This window comes from Polypterus senegalus, chromosome 11 (genome assembly GCF_016835505.1).
Source record: "Polypterus senegalus isolate Bchr_013 chromosome 11, ASM1683550v1, whole genome shotgun sequence".
NCBI lineage: Eukaryota > Metazoa > Chordata > Cladistia > Polypteriformes > Polypteridae > Polypterus > Polypterus senegalus.
Window position 1 is genome coordinate 51,636,305 of NC_053164.1, and position 21,942 is coordinate 51,658,246.

At 38.2% G+C, this 21,942-nt stretch overlaps 1 protein-coding gene across 3 annotated transcripts in view; it reads left to right on the forward strand.

The window, feature by feature from the left end:
* aebp1a (AE binding protein 1a) overlaps window positions 1-19,749 on the forward strand; it is a 75,367-nt gene extending 55,618 nt beyond the window's left edge. For all 3 annotated transcript variants that reach the window (XM_039768609.1, XM_039768608.1, XM_039768607.1), the window contains exons 9-19: window positions 767-924; window positions 1,395-1,479; window positions 3,131-3,275; window positions 4,685-4,770; window positions 5,380-5,503; window positions 5,640-5,836; window positions 9,072-9,251; window positions 9,905-10,268; window positions 11,399-11,538; window positions 11,659-11,758; window positions 18,791-19,749. In XM_039768609.1, the coding sequence (XP_039624543.1) occupies window positions 767-924; window positions 1,395-1,479; window positions 3,131-3,275; window positions 4,685-4,770; window positions 5,380-5,503; window positions 5,640-5,836; window positions 9,072-9,251; window positions 9,905-10,268; window positions 11,399-11,538; window positions 11,659-11,758; window positions 18,791-19,317 (2,106 nt within the window). In that variant the 3' untranslated portion in view covers window positions 19,318-19,749. The remainder of the gene's footprint in view (window positions 1-766; window positions 925-1,394; window positions 1,480-3,130; window positions 3,276-4,684; window positions 4,771-5,379; window positions 5,504-5,639; window positions 5,837-9,071; window positions 9,252-9,904; window positions 10,269-11,398; window positions 11,539-11,658; window positions 11,759-18,790) is intronic.
* The last annotated feature ends 2,193 nt before the right edge of the window (window positions 19,750-21,942 follow it).

Below are 21,942 nucleotides of genomic sequence, written 5' to 3' on the forward strand. Positions count from 1 at the left end.
CCCTGATGGCAACATGAATTAGATGATCTACAAGTCTCTGACTTAAAGTTTAAATCTAAACAATATATTTGATCTCTTTTCGCTATTCCGTTATTTCACCAAGTAATAATTTCCGTTTGTTTGCGCTAATGCAATCTTTACTATCATTTTTTTGAGACTTTTGAATTTTTGTACATCCATCATGTCTAACCTGCTCTGCATGTGTATCGCGCCAATGTTTTTGAATTCTTTACGATGTTCTACTTTGTCTTCTACTCTTTGTCTTTTATTATATTTAGTCTCATCTCATGGGACGTGAAAGTGTCTCTCTCCCCAAGATTTTTTTTATTTTAATAGAGAGATATAAATACTGTAGACCTGAAAATCTCCAGTGGAATGAGGACATAGATTACCAGTAGCCAGTACTGGCTAAGGATGCTGTTTCTAAAAAATTAGGTTTTGCCGGGTGCACCCCATTTGTGAATCGGGTTGCTTTACCTGTAGCTAAGTTTAATAACCTAGTTGGGAAGGGTAAGGGATGAAGTCCAGACTTAGTCAACACTGTTCTGTCAACTCCAGCTACACCTGACTCTGCAGCATAGAATTTCACTACTGGTTTTAATAGGAGGAAAGTGTTTCTTCGTCATTGAAGTTTAATATATCTCCTGCTTTCATGTTCTCCTGCATGGTCAGCAGAGTGAGCTGAATTGAGTGTAACTGTCTTCCTAACACCTTGCGTGTATCAAACTGATCTGAAGTCAGTGCTTATTACTGTATGTATCTTAAGTCTAATTACAAGGCAGACCAAGAGGAGGAGGATGATGACTTTTATGATGGTGCCTGGTGTGCAGACAATGAGGAGACCCAGCACTGGTATGAAGTAGATGCCAGGAGAGAAGTAGAATTCACTGCAGTGATCCTACAGGGTCGAGATTCACCAGTACAGTAAGTCTGCTTAAGCAAGAACATAAATAACTTGTCAGATGAGAGAAGCCTATTGTTTAGTTAAATCTTGCTCTTTAACTTCAAATGCACGTATTTCATCCAGCCACTTCATAGAAGGAAGCCAGGATATGAGGGATCTTACAGAAGTAAAAAGGTGTTTCTTTTTCAACTTCCCCTTAATTCCTACTAATATTCCTTGTGGGTCACGTGGAAGAAATCCATCACATTTTCAGTATGGTGTGGGACATGACCAGTCCTTACTGTGCATATAGTAGCATCTTGAAAGTGAATTTAGCGATAATGACATAAGAATGAATGGGGTACTAGAGAGCTGTTTGCGACTAATTGTGGGCTATGGTGTAAGACATTTACATTAAAATGAATCATTTGCCACTGACTTAATTGATTCACTGTCCTTTGCACAGAATGCCATCATAACCAAAAGTCTCTCTTTTTATTTTTCTTTTAAGTAATGATTTTGTCACTTCCTACTTTGTGGCCTTCAGCAATGATAGTCGTACTTGGACTGTGTACCATGATGGCTATGCTGAGTGGGTAAGTGTAAAAATAATATCTAGTCAATGCCATTGCTTTACATCTGCAGTTGAACCAAGCCCAAATCACTATTTTTGGCATACCTGTAATTATTTCAGGTATTGCTCTAGCTATTGAAAATTTTTGAATTATTTTAATAAGAATTCTCTAGTGAGCTTTAAGCCTGCCACACTGAAGTTATGTGATCTGATGAAACACTTTGAAATTCTCTGAGACAAATCTAGTCTTGGAGAGCAACAGCACCTGAAGGTTTTCATTTTAACTTTCTTCTTCTTCTGGCTTATGCAGAGAGTTCAGAAAAGTACACAGAATTACAATACAGGTATATATAGTTAAAGCTTCTTTAAGAAATGCTGTTGATCTCTGTGTTTGCCAGATGTCCATATGTCAGTAGATCTCCATATTTGATCTGATCACTTTACAACTGTATGTAGAAAGTACTAGTTTAAAGCTCTGTTATTACAGTATATATTTTTATGAACAAATTTGATGGCAGCTTCAGTGGCCACAAGACATCATATTCTGAGGCAAGTATTTAGAGAAACTGAAAGGTTTGTTTGTAAGAAATGACACATTTTGCCAATAAGAGAGGTAGAGCTAATATCAAAAATCACCAAATTTACGGCTGCTGTCTTTAATTTACTCTATAAGTATATAACTCTATTCAGATTTATGGACTCAGTTTGTTTCTGTAAATTTCTTGTAGGGTTCAGCCTAATTAGGTTGGTTAGAAAAGGGTGGAATATTACTATATAAAATATATAACACACATATAAAATATATACACATGCATAGCGGCAAAAAATGTTACACCAAGGAGAATTACTTAATTTTGTAATACAAATGTCAGCTTGATCAACATGTCCAAGTGTGCATGCTCATAACGTTAATGAACACTATTAGAGAGCAGGATATTGGGCTCACCATAAAAAGGGAGTATTTGAACAGTACAAAATCATGATAGCTATGAAACACATAAAACTGCTGATACTATACGCCAATAATCATCAGTAGAATAATAAAATAAACAGTTAACCCAGTTTGATAAGATATTACTCACTGCTGTTCATGAAGCTGGATGATGATGCACACTATTACACTGTTGATCTTAATGGGTTGTTTCATTATGCACATTCTTAGGTTTACCAAGCAATACCTTGGTAATTGTCTTGCCCATGTTGTACCAAATGTTTCTAAAAAATGTTTCATCACATAAATTAACAAGATATAGAGTAGTGATTTCTGAGTGGCAGCATAGTCTTTGTTCTGCATTCTTTATGAAAAACCGACTATACACCTTATCATATCTATAGCAATATATTTCACATTACCAGTAGTATACAGTATTTGTATGTAAATATTGTCAACTCTGAGTTTATTGAAACATTAATTTATTGAGCATGGTTTCTATCCCTGCGGTGGGCTGGCGCCCTGTCCGGGGTTTGTTTCCTGCCTTGCGCCCTGTGTTGGCTGGGATTGGCTCCAGCAGACCCCCGTGACCCTGTGGTTGGGATATAGCGGGTTGGATAATGGATGGATGGGTGAATGGATGTTTTCTATCCATATATTGTATCTGTAATTCTATTCACAGAAACATTTCCTTAGTGTAAATAAGAATCTTTTGTTTTCTTTTTTTTTTTAAATATGAAAGCTGTTTTTTGGCAATGTGGACAAAGACACCCCAGTCATGTCTGAATTTTCTGAGCCAGTTGTGGCTCGGTATATAAGGATTCTTCCACAGAGTTGGAATGGAAGTCTGTGCATGCGCCTGGAGATCATGGCCTGCCCTCTGTCATGTGAGTCTAATAAGAGTTTTGAAATAAATTGCCTGTTCTCCTAAAAACTGTTTTTATGTTGTGATTTTGGGAAACATCTAGCCAGTGAGAGACAGTAGGTATCCTCCTGTATCTAATTACTAAAGGACCAACTGGAACATTACATGCAGTATGTGAACTGTGCAAGAATCACTGTTCTGAATGTTGCTGATTATTCCAGAAATGAATTTTGATGTATTTAAATGCATGTTATTTATATTCAAAATAGCGTATGATACATGTTTTGTATTGTTTCCTAAATAAAACCACAATGTATAAATCAAACATCTGCACTATCATCTGTTCATGATTTGCTCCTTGAATTTTTCTCCCTCCACTTCTCTCCAAGTGTTTGTGAAGTTATATTGATTATTAAAATACACACATTCTCAAACCATTCCTTGTCTTGGGAACAATTTCCACCATCTCATACCTTCAGGATTGAAACAAAAACACTAACACTACCTCCTGGTTGTGCTGCTGAAACGCAAGCCTAAAGCAATATTTATAAAATATTTAAAGACAAACTCATATGTACAACCAGAGATGCTTGCTGATTACTTATATACAGGGCATGTGAATATTCTACAGATGCATGAAAAGCTCAATGATGTACTTAAGAAATGTCTGTTTACCCATCAAATTTGTGATCTGCATAATTCAATTTTCGATTGCAGTCAAAATATCAAAATTAGATTTCTCTGTCTCCATGTTCAGGATGCCATATTAATGAAATTGTTCCTAACACCCCTGTAAATTAATTATGATGAGTGCTTCTCATCAGGACTCAGCACAACTAAAAAATAAATTCTATTATATTTGACTCACTTGATTCAGACAAAAAAAAAATATGATAACAGGAAGTAACACTTTTGAAGCCACTGTAATAATATTTTCAAAAATTAAAGGCAACCTGTGAAGCAACAGCTGAAGAAATATTTTTGCAGTCACAAGAGAAAGAAAATATTGTTAGATTAGTGTTTCCATTCTAGAAAAAAATAATGCTGTCCTAGTAAATCAGCTGTTAATGCCAAACTACTTTAGAATCACCAGCCAGAACTTCCTTGGGTGGAAATTGAAGTATCAGGAGAAATTTCACGCAGACACCCCCATAATGTGCAAACACCAAAGAGGCAGTTGTTCGGCCAGAATGAGAATCCAGCACTGTGGAATTGTGTGGCAGTAGTGTCTTATTCCTTTAATGATGTCTAATATTTAATCTTTTCCTAAAATACAGTATACCTCTCAAGTTATTGTAGTCACTATTTGAAAAGCAGCTCTTGAATTGAGATTTGAAGATCACAGTGCATTTGTGATTTATTACACTTCTTTCATAAAATTATTCTGTAGCAATCAAAAGAAACATCCATGTAATTGGCCATCTCCTCTAGCCCTAAACAGCTATTCCTGGCAGAACGAGGTGACATCCGTGTACGATTTGGACTTTCGGCATCACAATTACAAGGACATGAGACAGGTCAGTGGGTTATATTTATAATGGAATTCAGATCATATAGCATTTGATGAAGTCAGCATCATCCCAAGCTGTTTTACAAAGTAAAGTAGCAACAGTAGGTAACAAGATACTGTAGACTTCACAATCATTTCAGTACAAGGTAAACATGAAGAAAATACTCAGATGCTGTAAATAGTGTGCAAATGTCTCAGGATCACATCTCATTTGTTCTGTGTAAATTAAAGGAAAAAGTGAGGTAAGAAGGTATGGTCCCAAGTAGGAAAAACTCTCAACTGAACAATGTAGGCGGTTGGTGATGGTGCATAAGCACAATACCAAGGTGGCGTTTACGCGTTATTTATCAAAGGTTGTTGTATTTCCCATCCAGATCCAAACAAAAGTGAGAATGTTAAGGGGTCTCTATTATAGATTGTATATTAAGTAGTATGATCTCCATAAGTCTACCAGAATGGTCACACCCTAGACAGCTGTTAAACAAACATTGTGAGTCCATTGCCCATTGGCTTACTGTTTTAACTTGTAAAGTCACATGGTTAGGTAAAGTGGTTTGGGAAGGTGGTTTGGATTCACGGCACTCAAGATATTTATTTCCTGTCTCTCAATCCCCAGATGATGAAAGTAATCAATGAGGATTGTCCATCTATTACACGCATCTACAACATTGGCAAGAGCTTTCGTGGACTAAAAATTTATGCTATGGAGTTTTCAGATAATCCAGGAGAACATGAGACAGGTAGGTGAGAGCTGAATTTAGAAATAGTGACATAAGGTATGTTGTTAAAATATTTTATTGTTTCCTTTCATTTTATTCCAGTTTAATCCATCTTGTCACCACATTTTGGTCTTTCTTGATGTCCATTTTATTGCAGGGGAACCAGAGTTCCGTTACACAGCTGGACTACATGGGAATGAGGTGCTGGGACGGGAAATGCTCCTTTTGCTTATGCAGTTTATGTGCAAAGAATATAATGATGGCAACCCACGGGTACGTCGCTTGATAGAAGACACTCGTATCCACCTGGTACCATCTGTAAACCCTGATGCCTATGAGCTTGCTTATGAAATGGTTAGTACATGTTTTACCTGAACTTTAGTTTTGTATTTAACCTATTAATCTTCTAGTGATCAGTTCATTAAAAATTAAACACATGAAAGATTGGCTAAAGAAAAATAAAGTCTATCAAAGTGAGAATCATAGGGTCTGAGTTGCTAAGTTGCCAAGTGCACTGTTCTGTTTAAATTAAAAACAAAATGAAGGATGAACAAAAGGAAAAGGATAATGTTTCAGATAAACATAAAGTAAACAAAAACATGATCTGACCAGGTCTGTGTAGTATAGATTGTGTTGTGTTATATAGGATAGTGTTACTACTTTACTGTCTCAAAGGTACTCCACAAAACCTCCTTTCTACCCAGCAATAAGGCTAGACTTGTCAAAGACAAGCTTTGCTCTTATGGCTGGGATATCTTCCGAGGTTTTCGGCCTCTCTCCTGCTCTTTTTTATCTCTTTGTTAGTTCTGATTTCTGTAATTCCTTGTAATAACCCAGTTTCCTCCAAACGTACATCTCAGCTCAGTAATTTTGTAACATGGAGTGGCCTTTTAAGTTATACATGGGGTTCCTTCTTTGTTTTTCCTGAAATCACTTTCAAGGTTGCTCCTGTCCCATAAAATTCAGGCTCTTACAGTTCACAGGGACTGCTATTAATCCCTAGATGAACTACAGTACTACCATGAACCATTTTTTAATTACAGGGCAAATATACACAATGAACTCTGGGCTGTTTGCCATCTACTGTAAGCATTTCTTTCCTCCTAGCCTCTTTTTGGCATCGACAGCCACTGTTTAGCATCTTGGCGGATTACTGTTAGGGTATTCCCAGTTCATCAGTCTTGTGGTTCTCATGGTGAACAATCATGCTTCAGGATATCCTTTATAATTGTTCATCCACAGCATTGTTAATCTCTAGCGTTGATATCCCCCACATCGTATGGCCTATATTTTCAATCTGTATTCCCTCTAGCCTGCCAGTTAATCATATACACATATCAGAAATATTAAAAACTGAAATGGGGGCTGCAGGGTCTCGTGGCCTTGGCACTCCTGCAGAGTTTGTTTTTTTTTCTTCAGCCCTCTGAGTTTTATTTTTTTTCTGTCCTGCAGGCCATCGGACCTTACTTTATTCTTTGTTACTTAGTATTGCTTAATCTTGTTTTTATATTTTTTTCTTCATCTTGTAAAGCACTTTGAGCTACATCATTTGTGTGAAAATGTACTATATAAATAAATGCTGTTGTTGTTGAAAGATTACTCATTTATCCACCCAACCATCCATTTTCACTATTTTCTTATTTCATTGCTCGGTTGTGGGTGCTGGAGAATGTCTGTAAAAGTCAAACAGCAGATTTACTTAGCACTACATTATACATTATTAAACATTATTACACTAGCACTGAATGTGCATTCACAAAATAATATAAATTGCAATAAGGAAATAATAACCTCAAAAGTTTAACATTTAATCACTCTTGAACCCTCAAAGTTGTTTTACTATAGGAGACTCTAGGTTTCTTAGATACATACCCAGCTGTTAAGGTTATATATTTCTTGTGAAACCCTGGAGCAACTGTTTAGAAGTGCAGTAGGACAATGTTGGAAAGATGATGGCCTTTAGAGTTCTGTATTGCATCTGTGCTCTTTTAAATACATATGTACTTGAGCGCATGCACAATGAGAATGTGCTCTCTTACGGTTACAAGCACTCTTAAAGTAAATAGTCCTCACCAGTAACTGAAAGGAGAAACATTAAGACAAGGAAGTATGGCATTCTAATAATGATTCATTTAATTTATTTTTACTGTGACTTACATTCCTAAATAGAAATAGCTATTAGGCTGACATCTTCATCCAAGGAAACTTACAATATTTGAAAAATACAGTTGGTTACTTTTCTTTACTTTTTCCAGTCGGGGCACAGGAAGATAAAGCGACTTGCTCATCGTTGCACAGTGTCAGTGCTAGAAATTGAATCCATAACCCCGGGATTTAAAGTCCAAAGCCTTAAACACCACACCACACTGACGACCTTGAATTTGACGAAGGTGCAAACTGAAGCAAGCCCATAAAACAGCATGATATCTAAAAATGTTTTAATGAGACCTGCAACAGTATACTAGGAAAAAGATTAATAAAACCATAGGGATAGGCTTTAGCTTCCTTATGACCCTTCTCAGGATAAATGGGTTTGAAAATGGATGGATGGACACTTTGAGAATAAACAAACCTCGGGCAATCTATAAAACACGGTCACTTTGACGTCATAGGCATTGGCAATGCTTAGCATCGTAACAAAAGTTTCTCAAAGTGGCACTGATGTCATTATATTTAACATTTTTTATATTTAAAATATACATGAAAAATAAGTTAAGAATTGAAAACCACTTAAAGACTGGCACATATACGATCTATACTTCAGATACAAGTGGACAAATGCCATTTGATTCCTCTGCTCCCTTGATCTTCTTTAGATATGTCCTCAAAAATAAAACTCAGCTTACTTGCAACATACCAACATCTCCTGCTCTGGATTTGAAAGGCAGAAATGATAAATCACAGCCTCTGCTCCCTCTTCTTGCCCAGTTAATATGGGAATCCCTAGCTTGATGACTATAGGGAAGAAGATATTTTTTATGTTATAGCTACTGGAAAACATTGGCTGAGAAAACAAATGGATTAGTGACTGCAATAGCAGGGTCTACTTGAAAATCCATGCTGTCTATTTATTTTGGTTTTTCTCTAGACAGAGGCACGTGTACAAATCAGAAAGATGGACATCTGTCTGAATCTACTTCTAAACGTTTAGGGTTGTGTGTAGTCAGAAACTATTCCACGGCATCAGGGGTATCAGTGTTCGATGGGGCACTAGTGCAACATCAAAATGGACATTTCTAATATGCCCAGAGGGGACTGGGTGGTCTCATGGTCTGGAATCCCTACGGATTTTATTTTTCCTCTCCAGCTGTCTGGAGTTTTTTTTTTCTGTCCTCCCTGGCCATCGGACCTTACTCTTATTCTATATTAATTAGTGTTGTCTTATTTTAATTCTTACTTTGTCTTTTATTTCTCTTTTCTTCATCATGTAAAGCACTTTGAACTACATTATTTGTATGAAAATCTGCTATATATATATAAATGTTGTTTTTGTTGTAATACACATGCAGCGTCATATTACAGCATGTCTGTTATAGCAAAGAAATTGAAATTTATTTCCTACTCATTACCTTATTTTTTTTTTTTTTAGGGGTCTGAAATGGGCAACTGGGCTTTAGGCCACTGGACTGAGGAAGGCTACGACCTCTTTATAAATTTTCCAGACTTGAACACCATATTGTGGGGTGCCCAGGAACGGGGGTGGGTCCCCAAACTAGTGCCCAATCATCATATCCCAATTCCAGAGAACTTCCTTTCAGAGAATGGCTCCGTGAGTTCATAAACTGTGAAAGTTTGATAGCACAGACAGAAAATGGCACTGGTTCCTAAATCGAGACATCTAATGAGATTTTGTGCATTAGGCAAGTTGCAATGCCTCATTGCACAAGCTATGTTTCTGGTCAGAAAGAATAAAACAAACTGACATTGTTTTGTGAAAATACATAAGTTATAACTATAAAAATGTTTCTTTTTTCCTTTTAATTTCGATGTATGTAATTTCTATATCTCATTTAATTAAGCCACCTGTATTTGCACATTTAAAGCTATCAGGGACCTCCATATTTATCTACCCAGAGTGTGAAAAACAATATTCATTTTAGTTAATGTAATTAGTTTATGCAAGGAATTTGTATTTTGAAAGCATTGTTCTTTTTTTTAAATGGTGTGCCATAAACTCTCACCAATAGTAATGACATTTCCTAAAACATGTTGCTCTATGTTGGTGAGACATTAGAATTAAGATCCAGGAAAAGAACAACATTTTCTGATCTCTGCATAAGTTGCCCTGATTTATTTCGAATGTAGGATGCCTTCCATGTGCATTTCAGTAGATTTTCAATTGTATTGGAAATCAAATCAGAAAGATGGACATGGAAAGAAACTGAAAACTTATGTCAACCTTATAAATGTTGCTCCTTTCAGGTTGCTATAGAAACCCGAGCAATAATTGCCTGGATGGAGAAGATTCCATTTGTGTTGGGGGCAAACATCCATGGTGGGGAGCAGATGGTAACATATCCCTTTGATATGGTGCCCACAACCAGTGAAGGTGCTGTAAGGCGTCAGGCAGAAAGTGAAGAAGACGAAGAGCAGCGGCACCACAGGCAAGAAAGTGTCCCAGAACCCCACCAGACTCCTGATGATTCAATCTTCCGGTGGTTGGCTATTGCTTATGCTTCAACCCACCAGACTATGACAGAGACTCATCGTGGAATGTGCCACACTGATGACTTCACTTCTGGACAGGGCATCATCAATGGAGGCTCTTGGAAGTCCACATCTGGCAGTAAATATCAATGTTCAAATTTTACCCAAGCCAGAAATAATGACCAGTGTATATGAACAATACTGCAGTTCCAAAATTTAAATCATACGCATGGCTATACAATTTCTGAATATCAAAATCCTCAAGGTAGAAAATACATTCATTCCTCAATTTTTTTAATTGTTGTTACTGTTAGGATCAAATGGCGCCCCAAAAGACACAAGTCAGAAATCACCTACCTGTCCACCAGAGGGTCCACTCACTCATCTTAGGGCAAAGGAACAGCCTATCTTTAGACTAGCAGAGGAGACCAAAATGAATGCTCGAAGATCATGTAGACTTAAGGCAAAGCTTTGAAATGCAGCCATTCTACTCTGTGTACATTATAAGCCATCTTAGATTACTCATATTATTGGTAAATATTTAGATAATTAAACATTCACTTCAGTCTGAATTGAGTGTACAAACTTTATTTTCCTATTGCTTTATCAGTGTGGCAGAGTTATTACTGCAGACTCTGATCTCTAACAGAATGGGTTAAAATCCTGAGTTTTCCTCCCATTTACTGAAGATGTGTGTGTTAGGCTCACTCAAAATGCTGCTTCTCAGCTAACAGTATAAGCTACAGCTAATGTGACCTTGAATTGGAATGGATGGATTTAGAAAATCAGTGGATTGTTACAAATTTATGAACTTGTCACATAGCTAAACACCATTCATTCTTTCATTTACTTACCTTTCTTTATTGGATTGTATAGTTTTGGGGAGAAGATACATATCCCAGCAGCATTACTCAGGACACATGAACCAACCCTGGGTGGAATGCTAGTTCACTTGTAAAACACTCTGACCCACAGCAGACTGATTTACTGAGGGCACATGATGTAAGGATTTGACAGGAAACCATAGTACCCTAGAAAAAAAATACATTTATATCGACATGCAAAACCCACTTTGACCAGGTCAATCGCAAGAGCTGTGAGACAGCAGAACTCACCAAAGTCAAGTATGAATTAAGAAATGAATTAATGAAACTCAACCGATGGAAGTATACATAGGATATGCAGTCGGTGCATTAATAACCTTCAGGCAGGATGAGCACAGCTTTCTTTTTGCTTCTTCCTAATGACATTCGCTTTTTCCTCCTCCAGGCATGAATGACTTCAGTTATCTCCATTCCAACTGCTTTGAGTTGTCGCTGTACTTGGGCTGCGATAAGTTTCCACACGAAAGTGAGCTGCCACAAGAATGGGAGAACAACCGAGAGGCCCTCTTAGTTTTCATGGAACAAGTAAGAAAACTGGATAAAAAGTGCCCAACTCCCAGAACTGATTTCTCAGGGTAGCATTCAAGTGTCCATTTTCCTCTGAAGACATTAAAATAGACAAATGTTCCTTGTTTTTTCCTGTAGGTGCATCGTGGAATTAAAGGAGTAGTCAAGGATCAGGAGGGTAACGGCCTTGCCAATGCTACTATTTCGGTTGAAGGGATAAACCATGACGTCAAAACAGGTAAGACATGGTCTTCAGTGGCTGGTCAGCCTAGCCTTGTTCTGTGGATACCTTATATGTATTTGTATATCTCGCAGAAACTCACAAAAGCAAACACCCATCTGAGCATACAAATATTAAGCCAAGGTCCAGATTTATGCTGCAAAACTATTTCTGTTGAGGTTTCTATTTTTTATGTGTTTTAAACCATCCATCCATAGTTAGAAGTGCTAAATTCAACATAACCAAATAAGAACGGGGCACAAGTACTTTAAACCTTGAGTGCTTATGCTTAGTCCACTGTACCCAGGGGTTTTGTGTAATTGTGTTTATTAGTTAAGGGCCAGCTCCTGCTTCTGTATTATTTAATTGTTTTAACATTTATTATTTTTAATGCAGTATATCCCAATCAGAGTTTACTTTAGTAGGGATGTTTGGGTTTTATTCATAGGCACTGTGACATTGCATGTTAACGTTTTACTGTTTTATTTCTTTGAGGACACCACAGTGGGTAGTGCTACCATCTCATTGATCCAGCATCCTAATTTGAACCCTGCACCCGGGTATTCTCCGTGTTGCACATTCTCTTCATGCCTGCATGGCTTTACCTCTCACAGCCCCAAAGACGTGTGTGTGTGAGTGGAATCCTGTCCAGGGCTGTTTACTACCATGTGCTCAGATCTGTAAAAATATACTAAGACAGTTTGATAATGTTATCACAATATCCTAGACTTGAACATTTTGGAATGAAGGCTTTAGTTATGGACACATCTTATTTCTCTTCTGTTTGCTCATGTTACTTCTAATTTAATTAATTTAGAGATCCTTAAATTTAGATTAAATCCGAATATCTTTGGGCCATAAGAAGAAAATGCATACAGATGGTGCATAAGCAGGATTTAAAATCCAGTTTGCTGGACCTTTGGGACAGCAAAATTAACCAGTGCACCATCTACCACAAACCTTACATAAATGGCATCCTACATTCGAAATAAATCAGGGCAACTTATGCAGAGATCAGAAAATGTTGTTCTTTTCCTGGATCTTAATTCTAATGTCTCACCAACATAGAGCAACATGTTTTAGGAAATGTCATCTAATGATACTGAACATGGCTGGGATATACAAACTTGTTTATTCAAGTAAATGTATGGCAGATATTACTGATAATTATAAAGGTTCTTCAGAATGTTTCTGTAGATCCAACTTCAGTCCTGCCTTGCAAAGTTTTAAGGTGGGTCATCTTTGTCCCAAAGTAATACATGCAAGTGTCAGTTGAGTGGTGCATAAACTCAATAAAACCTGCACCTGATGCCCTGCCAAAATGTCTTGATATCCCAAGCAGTAAAATTAACATTTTTAAGTCACTTTGTAAGTTTATTTGTTGCGAAAGATAGTTTAGTTTTAACTTTGACAGAAGTGCACAATGAGTGAACACTCAGAACAAAGGTGCTTGACTGCTATCTTTTTCATGATGGGTTGCATACTGTATTTTTCCCAAACCACCCACTGCTGAATCACTGCAGATCTCAAGTCTTTGCTACGAAGCAAGTTATGCTCCATTTCTTTCACCTGGTAATCCCCTACAAATTACACACCACTTACGAAATCCTTGAGGCAAGCAATCAGATGAAAAATCAAAAAGTATCAGGTCCAGACTGTAGGCTGGGTGGTCAAAAACTTCTCATTTCACATTTTGAAGGGCATTTGTGGTGTGCATAGTCATACGAGGGCAAGGATTGTACAACAGAACACCCTATGGTGAGGTTTAGCAGGTTATGTCATATGACACGTTTGCAATTGCAGCTAGTCAGAAACCTTCTTGCGCCCATGGATCGGCGTAGTTCTCTTATAATTCAACCTTCTGACTTGGAGGCCCATGGTACACAGCCAGCTTAACACTGTGACAACACAAAGCAGGCCTTGAGTAGTTTCCCGACAGTGACACATCCTTTAACAGTCTGTCTCACAGTCCCCGGCATACTCTGTTCATCAAATCTGTCCTACAGCTCTATCCACTTTTATAAAATTTCTGCAAGGTAAAACATTGTCACCAGTTTATGCATCATTAATACCTTTTTCCTACAATTCGGTGTAAACACACAATGAAGTTTACAACTTGGCAATAACTCACACTAGAAACACAGTAAACATCAGCAGGATATCAGCCCACCAGAGAGCAGTTAAAATTTTACGAAGCGTCAGTGAGCTGGGACACAAAATGTATAGAAAACCTTGTGAAACACCATTGCCTTACACAAAGTAACTTCCAAAATTATTTCTGTACTATTAGAATGAGTTCTGGTTTGTTAAGTGACCCATTTTGGGGCATACAATGAGTAAAACATAGGCTTCAACTAGCAGTCCAACAAATTAGCTACTAGGCCGCTTGACCAGTTTAATGAGCACCTGCATGCAATGTTCTATTACATATTTAAAATCCTCCTTACGAGTAAAATGGATTCTGTACATTGTGAATGGCAGTATGGTGTTAGCCAGCATCTCCAGAGACCTGGGCCCAGACGTTGGGGTGCTGTGTGTGCAGCTGTAACATTTGAGGTTTTCTTCTGTTACAGTTGCCCATTTTAATTTGCCCCTGCAATGGCATAGCATATCATCCTGGTTTGGCTCTCACTTTATGCTCAATGCTGCCAGGACAGACTCTGGCTTTCTACAGCCATAAAATGGCATAAGCAGGTTCAGAAAATAGACTGGTAGTATACTCTGCCTCACATGCCCAGAGATCTGCCATTGATGCACATCCCAGTGTGGTTGGCTTTGTGGAGATTATATGGACACACAAAAGGGTTTTTGACTTATTCTAGAAAAGGTTCAAATTAACTGAAAATTGCAAATTGAGCCAGTATGAGCATATGTGTGAATGTGCATACCTGACAACGCATCCAGTGATAATGGGTGAGGCTTCAGACCCATCTCAAAAAATGCATAAAACATGGTATTGTACAGTATATCCAGAGTAACCACTACGTCAGAAAAGTTAATAAAGCAGATTTATTCACTGTGATATTTTATATACATTGGAAGCACTAAAGTTTATGGCTCCGGTACTTTTTTAAAAACTGGAACAATAAAAACTTTTATAAATCACAAGTATTGTGGTTATATTGTGCTGCCTCTTGTGCAGTGCTCTAAATGCTTTTAGATATTGTTTTAAATTATATAGCAAAGATCTGTGTTTAAAATAATCCAAACAAGTACAGTTATACTGCACTTGTTTATATGTACTGTATTTTTAACAACTAGCACACAGCTAGGTTAAGCAACTAGGCACCTACGCTGTCATAGGTGTATTGTGAACCAACACAATTTGCGTTCATCGTCAAATCCCTTAGCTACGAGAGTCTATTAACTCACTTTATCTAATGCAGCACTGAATGCATGGCAAGAATATCAAACCTGGATACCTGCTCATTCTACTGCAGAGCATATGTGCACAAAAGGCCAATTTAGCATTGCCAAGGGACCTGCCAAAATTTCTTTGGAGTACGGAGAGAACTTACCGAGATACAAGTAGAACAAACATACATTACACAGAAGGCTACTCAGTACAGAATGAAAGCAGTCAGGTTCAATACAACAATGGAGCCCCTAAATCTAAGACTCATTTCAATATCAGTGTAATTGTTAAACTTATGAAATATTAATCTGTCCATCAATCTCAAAACTTACTAGACTGAATGTAAGGCAGGAACCGGTGCTGGATGGTGTGCCAGCCCATCACAGGGCATACTCATGCTGTGGGATAGATCTCTTGCTCATATCAAAACTAGGATGGCAGGAATATGCAGAGATATAGTTCAATTATATTGTCGATGGTAAACCCAAATATGTTCACTTTCTCAGTTCTATGGCTTGAATGTGCTGATAGACTACTTTTCAACAACTAACCCAAACATACCTGCGATAATAAAGAAAGAAAATGCACTGCTTTTTCGTAGCACATGGATAAAAGAAGATGGATACAGTATATAAAAGTAGATACAGATGCAGTTTTTTTTTTTAAATAAGGAGGAGCCATTCCTGTATGAATTAGGTTTCCCTTTTTGAATTCTGTTTAGGGAAACATTGTTTTGGGACTGGCTTTTAAACAGTTTTGTGTGATTTGTGGCCCATACGTCTATTCCTTACCTTCCTCTAGTTAGAAGATTTTTCAGCACCTTAGTGCTTTGAAACATTGGCACTGATCTTCTTCACAACTCTCTGAAGCGTGTTTTTTGTTAGAACTCTTTGAAGTGGCTGTGAGTTTTATTAGAAGGAGATTATACACTTGTGAAATCTGGTAGGAGAAATGTATAAAAGGTAAAATTTTACACAAAATACAGGTTGTTACTTTCAGCTACAGTAATTACCAGTAACCACAATTACACAACCACATGATAAACTGTTTGCTGCTTTTACTTATAGGTTATAAGCAACTTTAATTTCTTAAACAATTATGATGAGATTTTGTCCTGTAGTCTGCAGGGTTCACGGTGAGGGGTTTCACTGACACGTGAAATAATAAGGAGTGTGCTTTATGTTTCTTTGTCCAGATGGTTTGGAGGTCGGCTGTGAACTCCCATTGCTTTTATGCACAGTCTTTCCTGCTTGTGTACCTTGCTGTCCATTAGGCTGAACTCAATACAAGACCTGCGCCCAACTTTGTTAAAGATTTTCTTCCAGTCTTGTGATATGGCATTAGATTGCTGTTCACTGTAGAAAGCAACAGACGGTCTGCTCAGACAAGTAGTTGCTGACCCACACTAACCTGGCACAAAGAACAAGATGCTAGTGATAACACGGAGTTAAGAAAGAAAGAAAGCATTTTGACATTTGTTTTTTGGGCGACAAAGGCTCAATATTTTGAATGATAACAGGTGCCTAGGTTTGTTGAATCATTCCTGTTCATTTGATTAAAAGTCTGTTTTATGGTTTGCAAAGTGTCCTTTGGTTAGGACTGAACCAGTCTTATCAGATAGACATGCAGTGAAGCACACCGGAGGCTCAACCTCTTATTTCCACAAAGGAAACTCTTCCTTTGGCTTGCTGTGGTGGTGATTTTGATGTTAATTTTGCAGGGCTGTCTGTTTAGATCTGGAGATCAAGTGAAAGCCTCACCCTGCAAAGTTCAAATACAAAAATAGAGCATACAACACATAAACCCAAGTTCTGTGCCTTCAGAAAGTATTCTTAACCCTTTTTTTTTTTTAAATGTTGCAGCCTTGTGCTAAAACAGTACTTAATACTTCAGAATGACAGAGAAAACAGGATTTTAGGAATTTGTGCAAACTTATTAAAAATAAAAACCGGAAATATCATATTGACACAAATATTCCAACAATTGCTATGGCCCAGGTGCATCCCAGTCTATTGATCATCATAGACATGTTTTTGCATCTTGTTGGGTGTCCAACGTGTGGTCAATTCTATTGATTGGCCACTATTAGGAAAGACACACACCTGTCTACAGAAGGGCCAATAAATGACAATGTATATCAGAGTGAAAAACAAGCCATTCGGTCAAATGAATTGCCTGTAAGCGTAGAGAGAGGATTGTGATGAGGCACAGATCTGGGGATAGCTACAAATAAAAATTTCTGCATAATTGAAGGTTCATAATTGCACAGTGGCCACCATAGTTCCTAAATAGAATACATTTAGGGTAATACCGACTTTTCCTAGAGCTAGCTCTTCAGCCTTACTGGACAATTGAGGGGACCAGAAACCATATGGCTCCTCTGCCTGAGCTCCAGAAAAAGTGTGTAGAGATCGAAGACACTTCTAAAAGGACAACCAGCTATGCAAGACAACACATGAAGTCCATTCTGAGTTTGCAAAAAGGCACCTAAAAGACTCTGAAACATTGAGAAACAAGATTGTCTTGTCTGACAAAACCAAGATTGAACTGTATGGCCTCAATTCTAAGCATCACATCTGGAGGAAACCAGGGACTGCTCATCACCTGTGCAATAAATACTATTCTACCGATGAAGCATGGTGGTGGCAGCATCATGCTGTAGGTTTATTAGTGAAAGGGACTAGAGGATTAGCCAGGATTAACTGAAGGCTGAACAGGGCAAAGTACAGTACAGAGATATCCTTAATGAAAACCTATTCCAGAGCACTCGGGATCTCAGACTGGGCCAAAGCTTCACCTTCAATAAGACAATGACCCTAAGCACAAAGCAAGATCAATACTGGAGTAGGCTTAGGAACAACTCTGAGAATGTCCTTGAGTGGTCTCTAAAGAGACGTGAAAATAGCTGTTTACATGACAGAGCTTGAGAGTATCTTCAGAGAAGAATGGCAGAAAATCCAGGTGTGGAAAGCTTGTTGTATCAGACCCAAGACGACACCTGCCTCAATTTCTACCAAAGGTTCTTCAATGAAGTACAGTACTTGGTAAACGGTCTGAAAACATTTGTCAATGGAAGAGCTCAGTTGTTTATTTTTACTAAATTTGTCCTGAGGTGACATTGTCATTCTAGGGTGTTGCTTGATGAGGTGCTGTATGTTAGTGCAATTTAGAGTGCCAGCATAGGAGTACATGAAAAAATCCCACACAAACATAAAATTAATAAAATTCAAACCCTGCATAAATATTAATTAGGCTGGTATTTGAAAGCAAGGTTGTGTAAGGCAGCTAACCACGACATTCCCAGTTCTAAATACTGTAATTATTGATTAGTTCTGCCACTCTGAAGGTGTATGGGGAATATTTCATTGAAAGCTGACAGCCATTACTTAGCCACTTTAATACTGGAGAACTGCCAAGAGTTATCTGGCACACCATGCAATTATTAGCATATGCAAGTAAGACCTTGTTCTGTACACGTGACAGTAATAACCGTATAAGCCATGAAATAAAAGACACTGTGGATAAAGGTGGTCACCTCAATTCTGATAGAAGACCAGGTATCCAGAACAGGGAAGTAAAACACATTCATAGTAACAAACAAAAAAGTACAAATCCTCAAATAAGCATCTGAATACAGACATCAAGTAAACTCAAAGAAAGATGACTGATATCTTACTTTACTTTTTCTTTCACAGCTGTCAATGGTGACTACTGGCGTCTCCTGAACCCAGGAGAATATCGAGTAACAGCTCGTGCAGAAGCATTTTCTCCAGCAACCAAAATTTGTGTCGTTGGCTATGAAATTGGTGCAACTCGGTGCAACTTTGTTTTGGCCAAGTCCAACTGGAAGAGGATTCATGAGATCATGAAACTGAATGGCAACCGGCCCATAAAACTCTCATATGGTGGCAACGGCGGGAAATGGAACCGCATGGAAGGACTGAGCCCGGAAGAGCGGAAGAAAAGATTACGCCGCTTGCGAATCTTGAGGCTGCGCAAGCTGAGGCGGCTGAGATTGCAGAAAGTACAATCTAACAACACTACAACAGAGGCTCCTACCACTACCACTACCACAACCACCACTACCACAACTACAACCACAACTATACCACCCACCTTCGAATTGGAAACAGGCACTTATGAACCTTGGATATATGAGGATGCTGAACCAACAGAAGAAAACTACTCCTTTGGGTTAAAGGAAAACTACAATTATTCATAAAAACCTTGATGTTCAATGAAGGTCTAACTGGACTGAAGCACAAGCAGCTGAGCATTCCAAGATGGAAACCAAATTAAGAAATCAAGTGGAGCAGACACCCAAGTCAAATTGGACTCCACAAATCCAAGCCTGTTAGAAAACAAAATAAAGATTGACATGTCTTTGCTAGTGGACCTTGTTGGAAAAGTGGAATGTACCCATTGTAGTCCAATGGATTATATCGTGTGAAGAAACATGGCAACTGTGTAGAAATCCTGCTGAAAAGTATGATGGCTCTAGTTTGACCCTACAGAATTTGTCTTTAATTACAATCCACAGTGAGCACACTAAAAGCATTGCATCTCCTCACATGAAATGTCTTATGTCAGCAGTTATTGTTTCCCCAGGACAGCAAAAGACTTTAGAGGCCATGCATTATCAACCAGTCTTTCAGTTCTTGAAATGCAACATCATATCATTCTTATTACATCATGGCATTCCAGAACTAAAACTGGGAGTTTGTGAACCAAAATATTGTGAATGGCTATACTTTACAAAATTTGCCCAGTTGTTAAAATGTCAATTTCTAGTGATTATCAATCCAATTTTGTTGTTTTTTTTTTTTGTTTTTAAATCAAACCAAAAATGTTAAAACATTTATTGTAACATTCTTGGATATTGTACTATAGGAAAAGTTATTAAAAAGTATGATTTCATGAATTATGTAATAAAAGGATCTATTATCATATCATTCAAGAGGAAAATCCCTTCAAGATAGTTAGAAACAGCCACAGCAGCATTTAAATATGAAAAGCTTAAAAGTAATGGCTAACACAATCAAGAATTACCTATTAGTTCAACGTCAAGTATGTGCTGGGGCCATGATGTGCAAGGCAAGGAGCAACCTATTGGACAATCCCATCACAGGCCTCACACATACATACGTTCAGTCATACAGGCACAGGCATTTTTGGCATCATGGAGCTAGGACAGCAACAATGTCAGTAGGCACCAAGCCATTCTGGGAAGCCATGCAATGTGGGAAGAATGGCTGGATAGATACTTTATTAATCCCAAGGGGAAATTCACATACTCCAGCAGCAGCATACTGATAAAGAACAATATTAAACAGTGATAACAATGAAGGTATAACAGACCGACAATAACTTTTTAACATTTACTCCCCTGGGTGGGATTGAAGAGTCGCATAGTGTGGGGTCTCCTCAGTCTGTCAGTGGAGCAGGACAGTGACAGCAGTCTGTCAATTAAGCTGCTCCTCTTAGTGCTGGGGAGGCAACATAAAGAAGAGGGACGCCTCATGCCAGGACAAACTGTTGAGGAAGGCAGTCTCTATTGTAGGCACAGAGCTGGACAGTTTGACATCTGCAGCAGAGCGATGGGCGCCGAGCAGGCTCCTGTCAATCATGGAGAATCCACTGCATGTGACAGTGTGAGTGAGATGACAAAGCATTTATAGTGCAAAACATACAAAACTTGCTCCTCTGCTTAAATCCGTTGGCCTGTGTACAATAAGGCTGCCAACGAGCCTGAGGATGAATTCTGGCATGGAGTTATGAAAAGCAAAAGCAGATGGTGTTGCCTTTGACCCCAAGGTGAGACAGAGGTGGGAGCATGAATATGCAATCAGGGAATAAGGCAGAAAGAGATCAAGAGAGCGGCATGGAAGGAGCAATGGAACAGCCCTGGAGGATGATGACCTTCAGTAAACCTCACATGGCGCAGCGAGGAACTGACACTGTGTTTCAGAACGTATTAGGCTATCAGCACCAGTGACGACAAAGTTTCAGCCATTTAAAAAAATAAAACACACACACAAAATGAACAATTAACATATTAGGTTGTCACACTGTACAAGAACAAAGGACATTAAAATATTTAACTCTGAAAAAAGGAATGCAAAGGAATATTAATCAAAGGGTTGGATTGTATTTTACATTACTAATCCATGTGATTCATAAGAATGATGATGACTACACCAAAATAGTGAGTTGCCCAAATCTTCACACCTTATAAATTACATCATAAAAAGGGAAAAAAAATATCAAAAAGGACTATAGCTTTAAGTCCCAAGGCTTCTCTTGGCAAGAATGAGCAAAAGGTGAACCTGGAACTCCAAAGGGGCCTGCCTCACCAAACAAGAAAAGGGTACAAAGAAAATGTCACATACTCCTACTAAACAACATAACTGCATTAAGCATATCTTAGAAAATGTGATATTGACAACAAACTAAACATATTAACAATACGCTAAACATCTGAGGCAGTTTGCCACAATACTTATTTAATTTTTGCACAACAAGTGCCATCTGCTGGGGATAGGAAATCAGTGACCCACTCACCCCTGATGCAGAGATGTCACTGGGCCAATTTAGTATTACCATTCAACTTAACCTGCACATCTGTGGGTTGTGAGCGTAAAATACACTTGACACTCTAGAGACTGGGCAGGAAAACGGACCTAGGGCACAGATTCTTAACTATGGTTGTGTTTTGTCTGAATTTGGGTTGCACAGAGTTGAGATTCACATTAGTACTTAATGGATAAGAGTCATGTATGATATTCAGTGTCTTCCAATGGCGCATTTAAAGCAAGCAGTGCAGTATTGTTCTGTTACAACCCACATC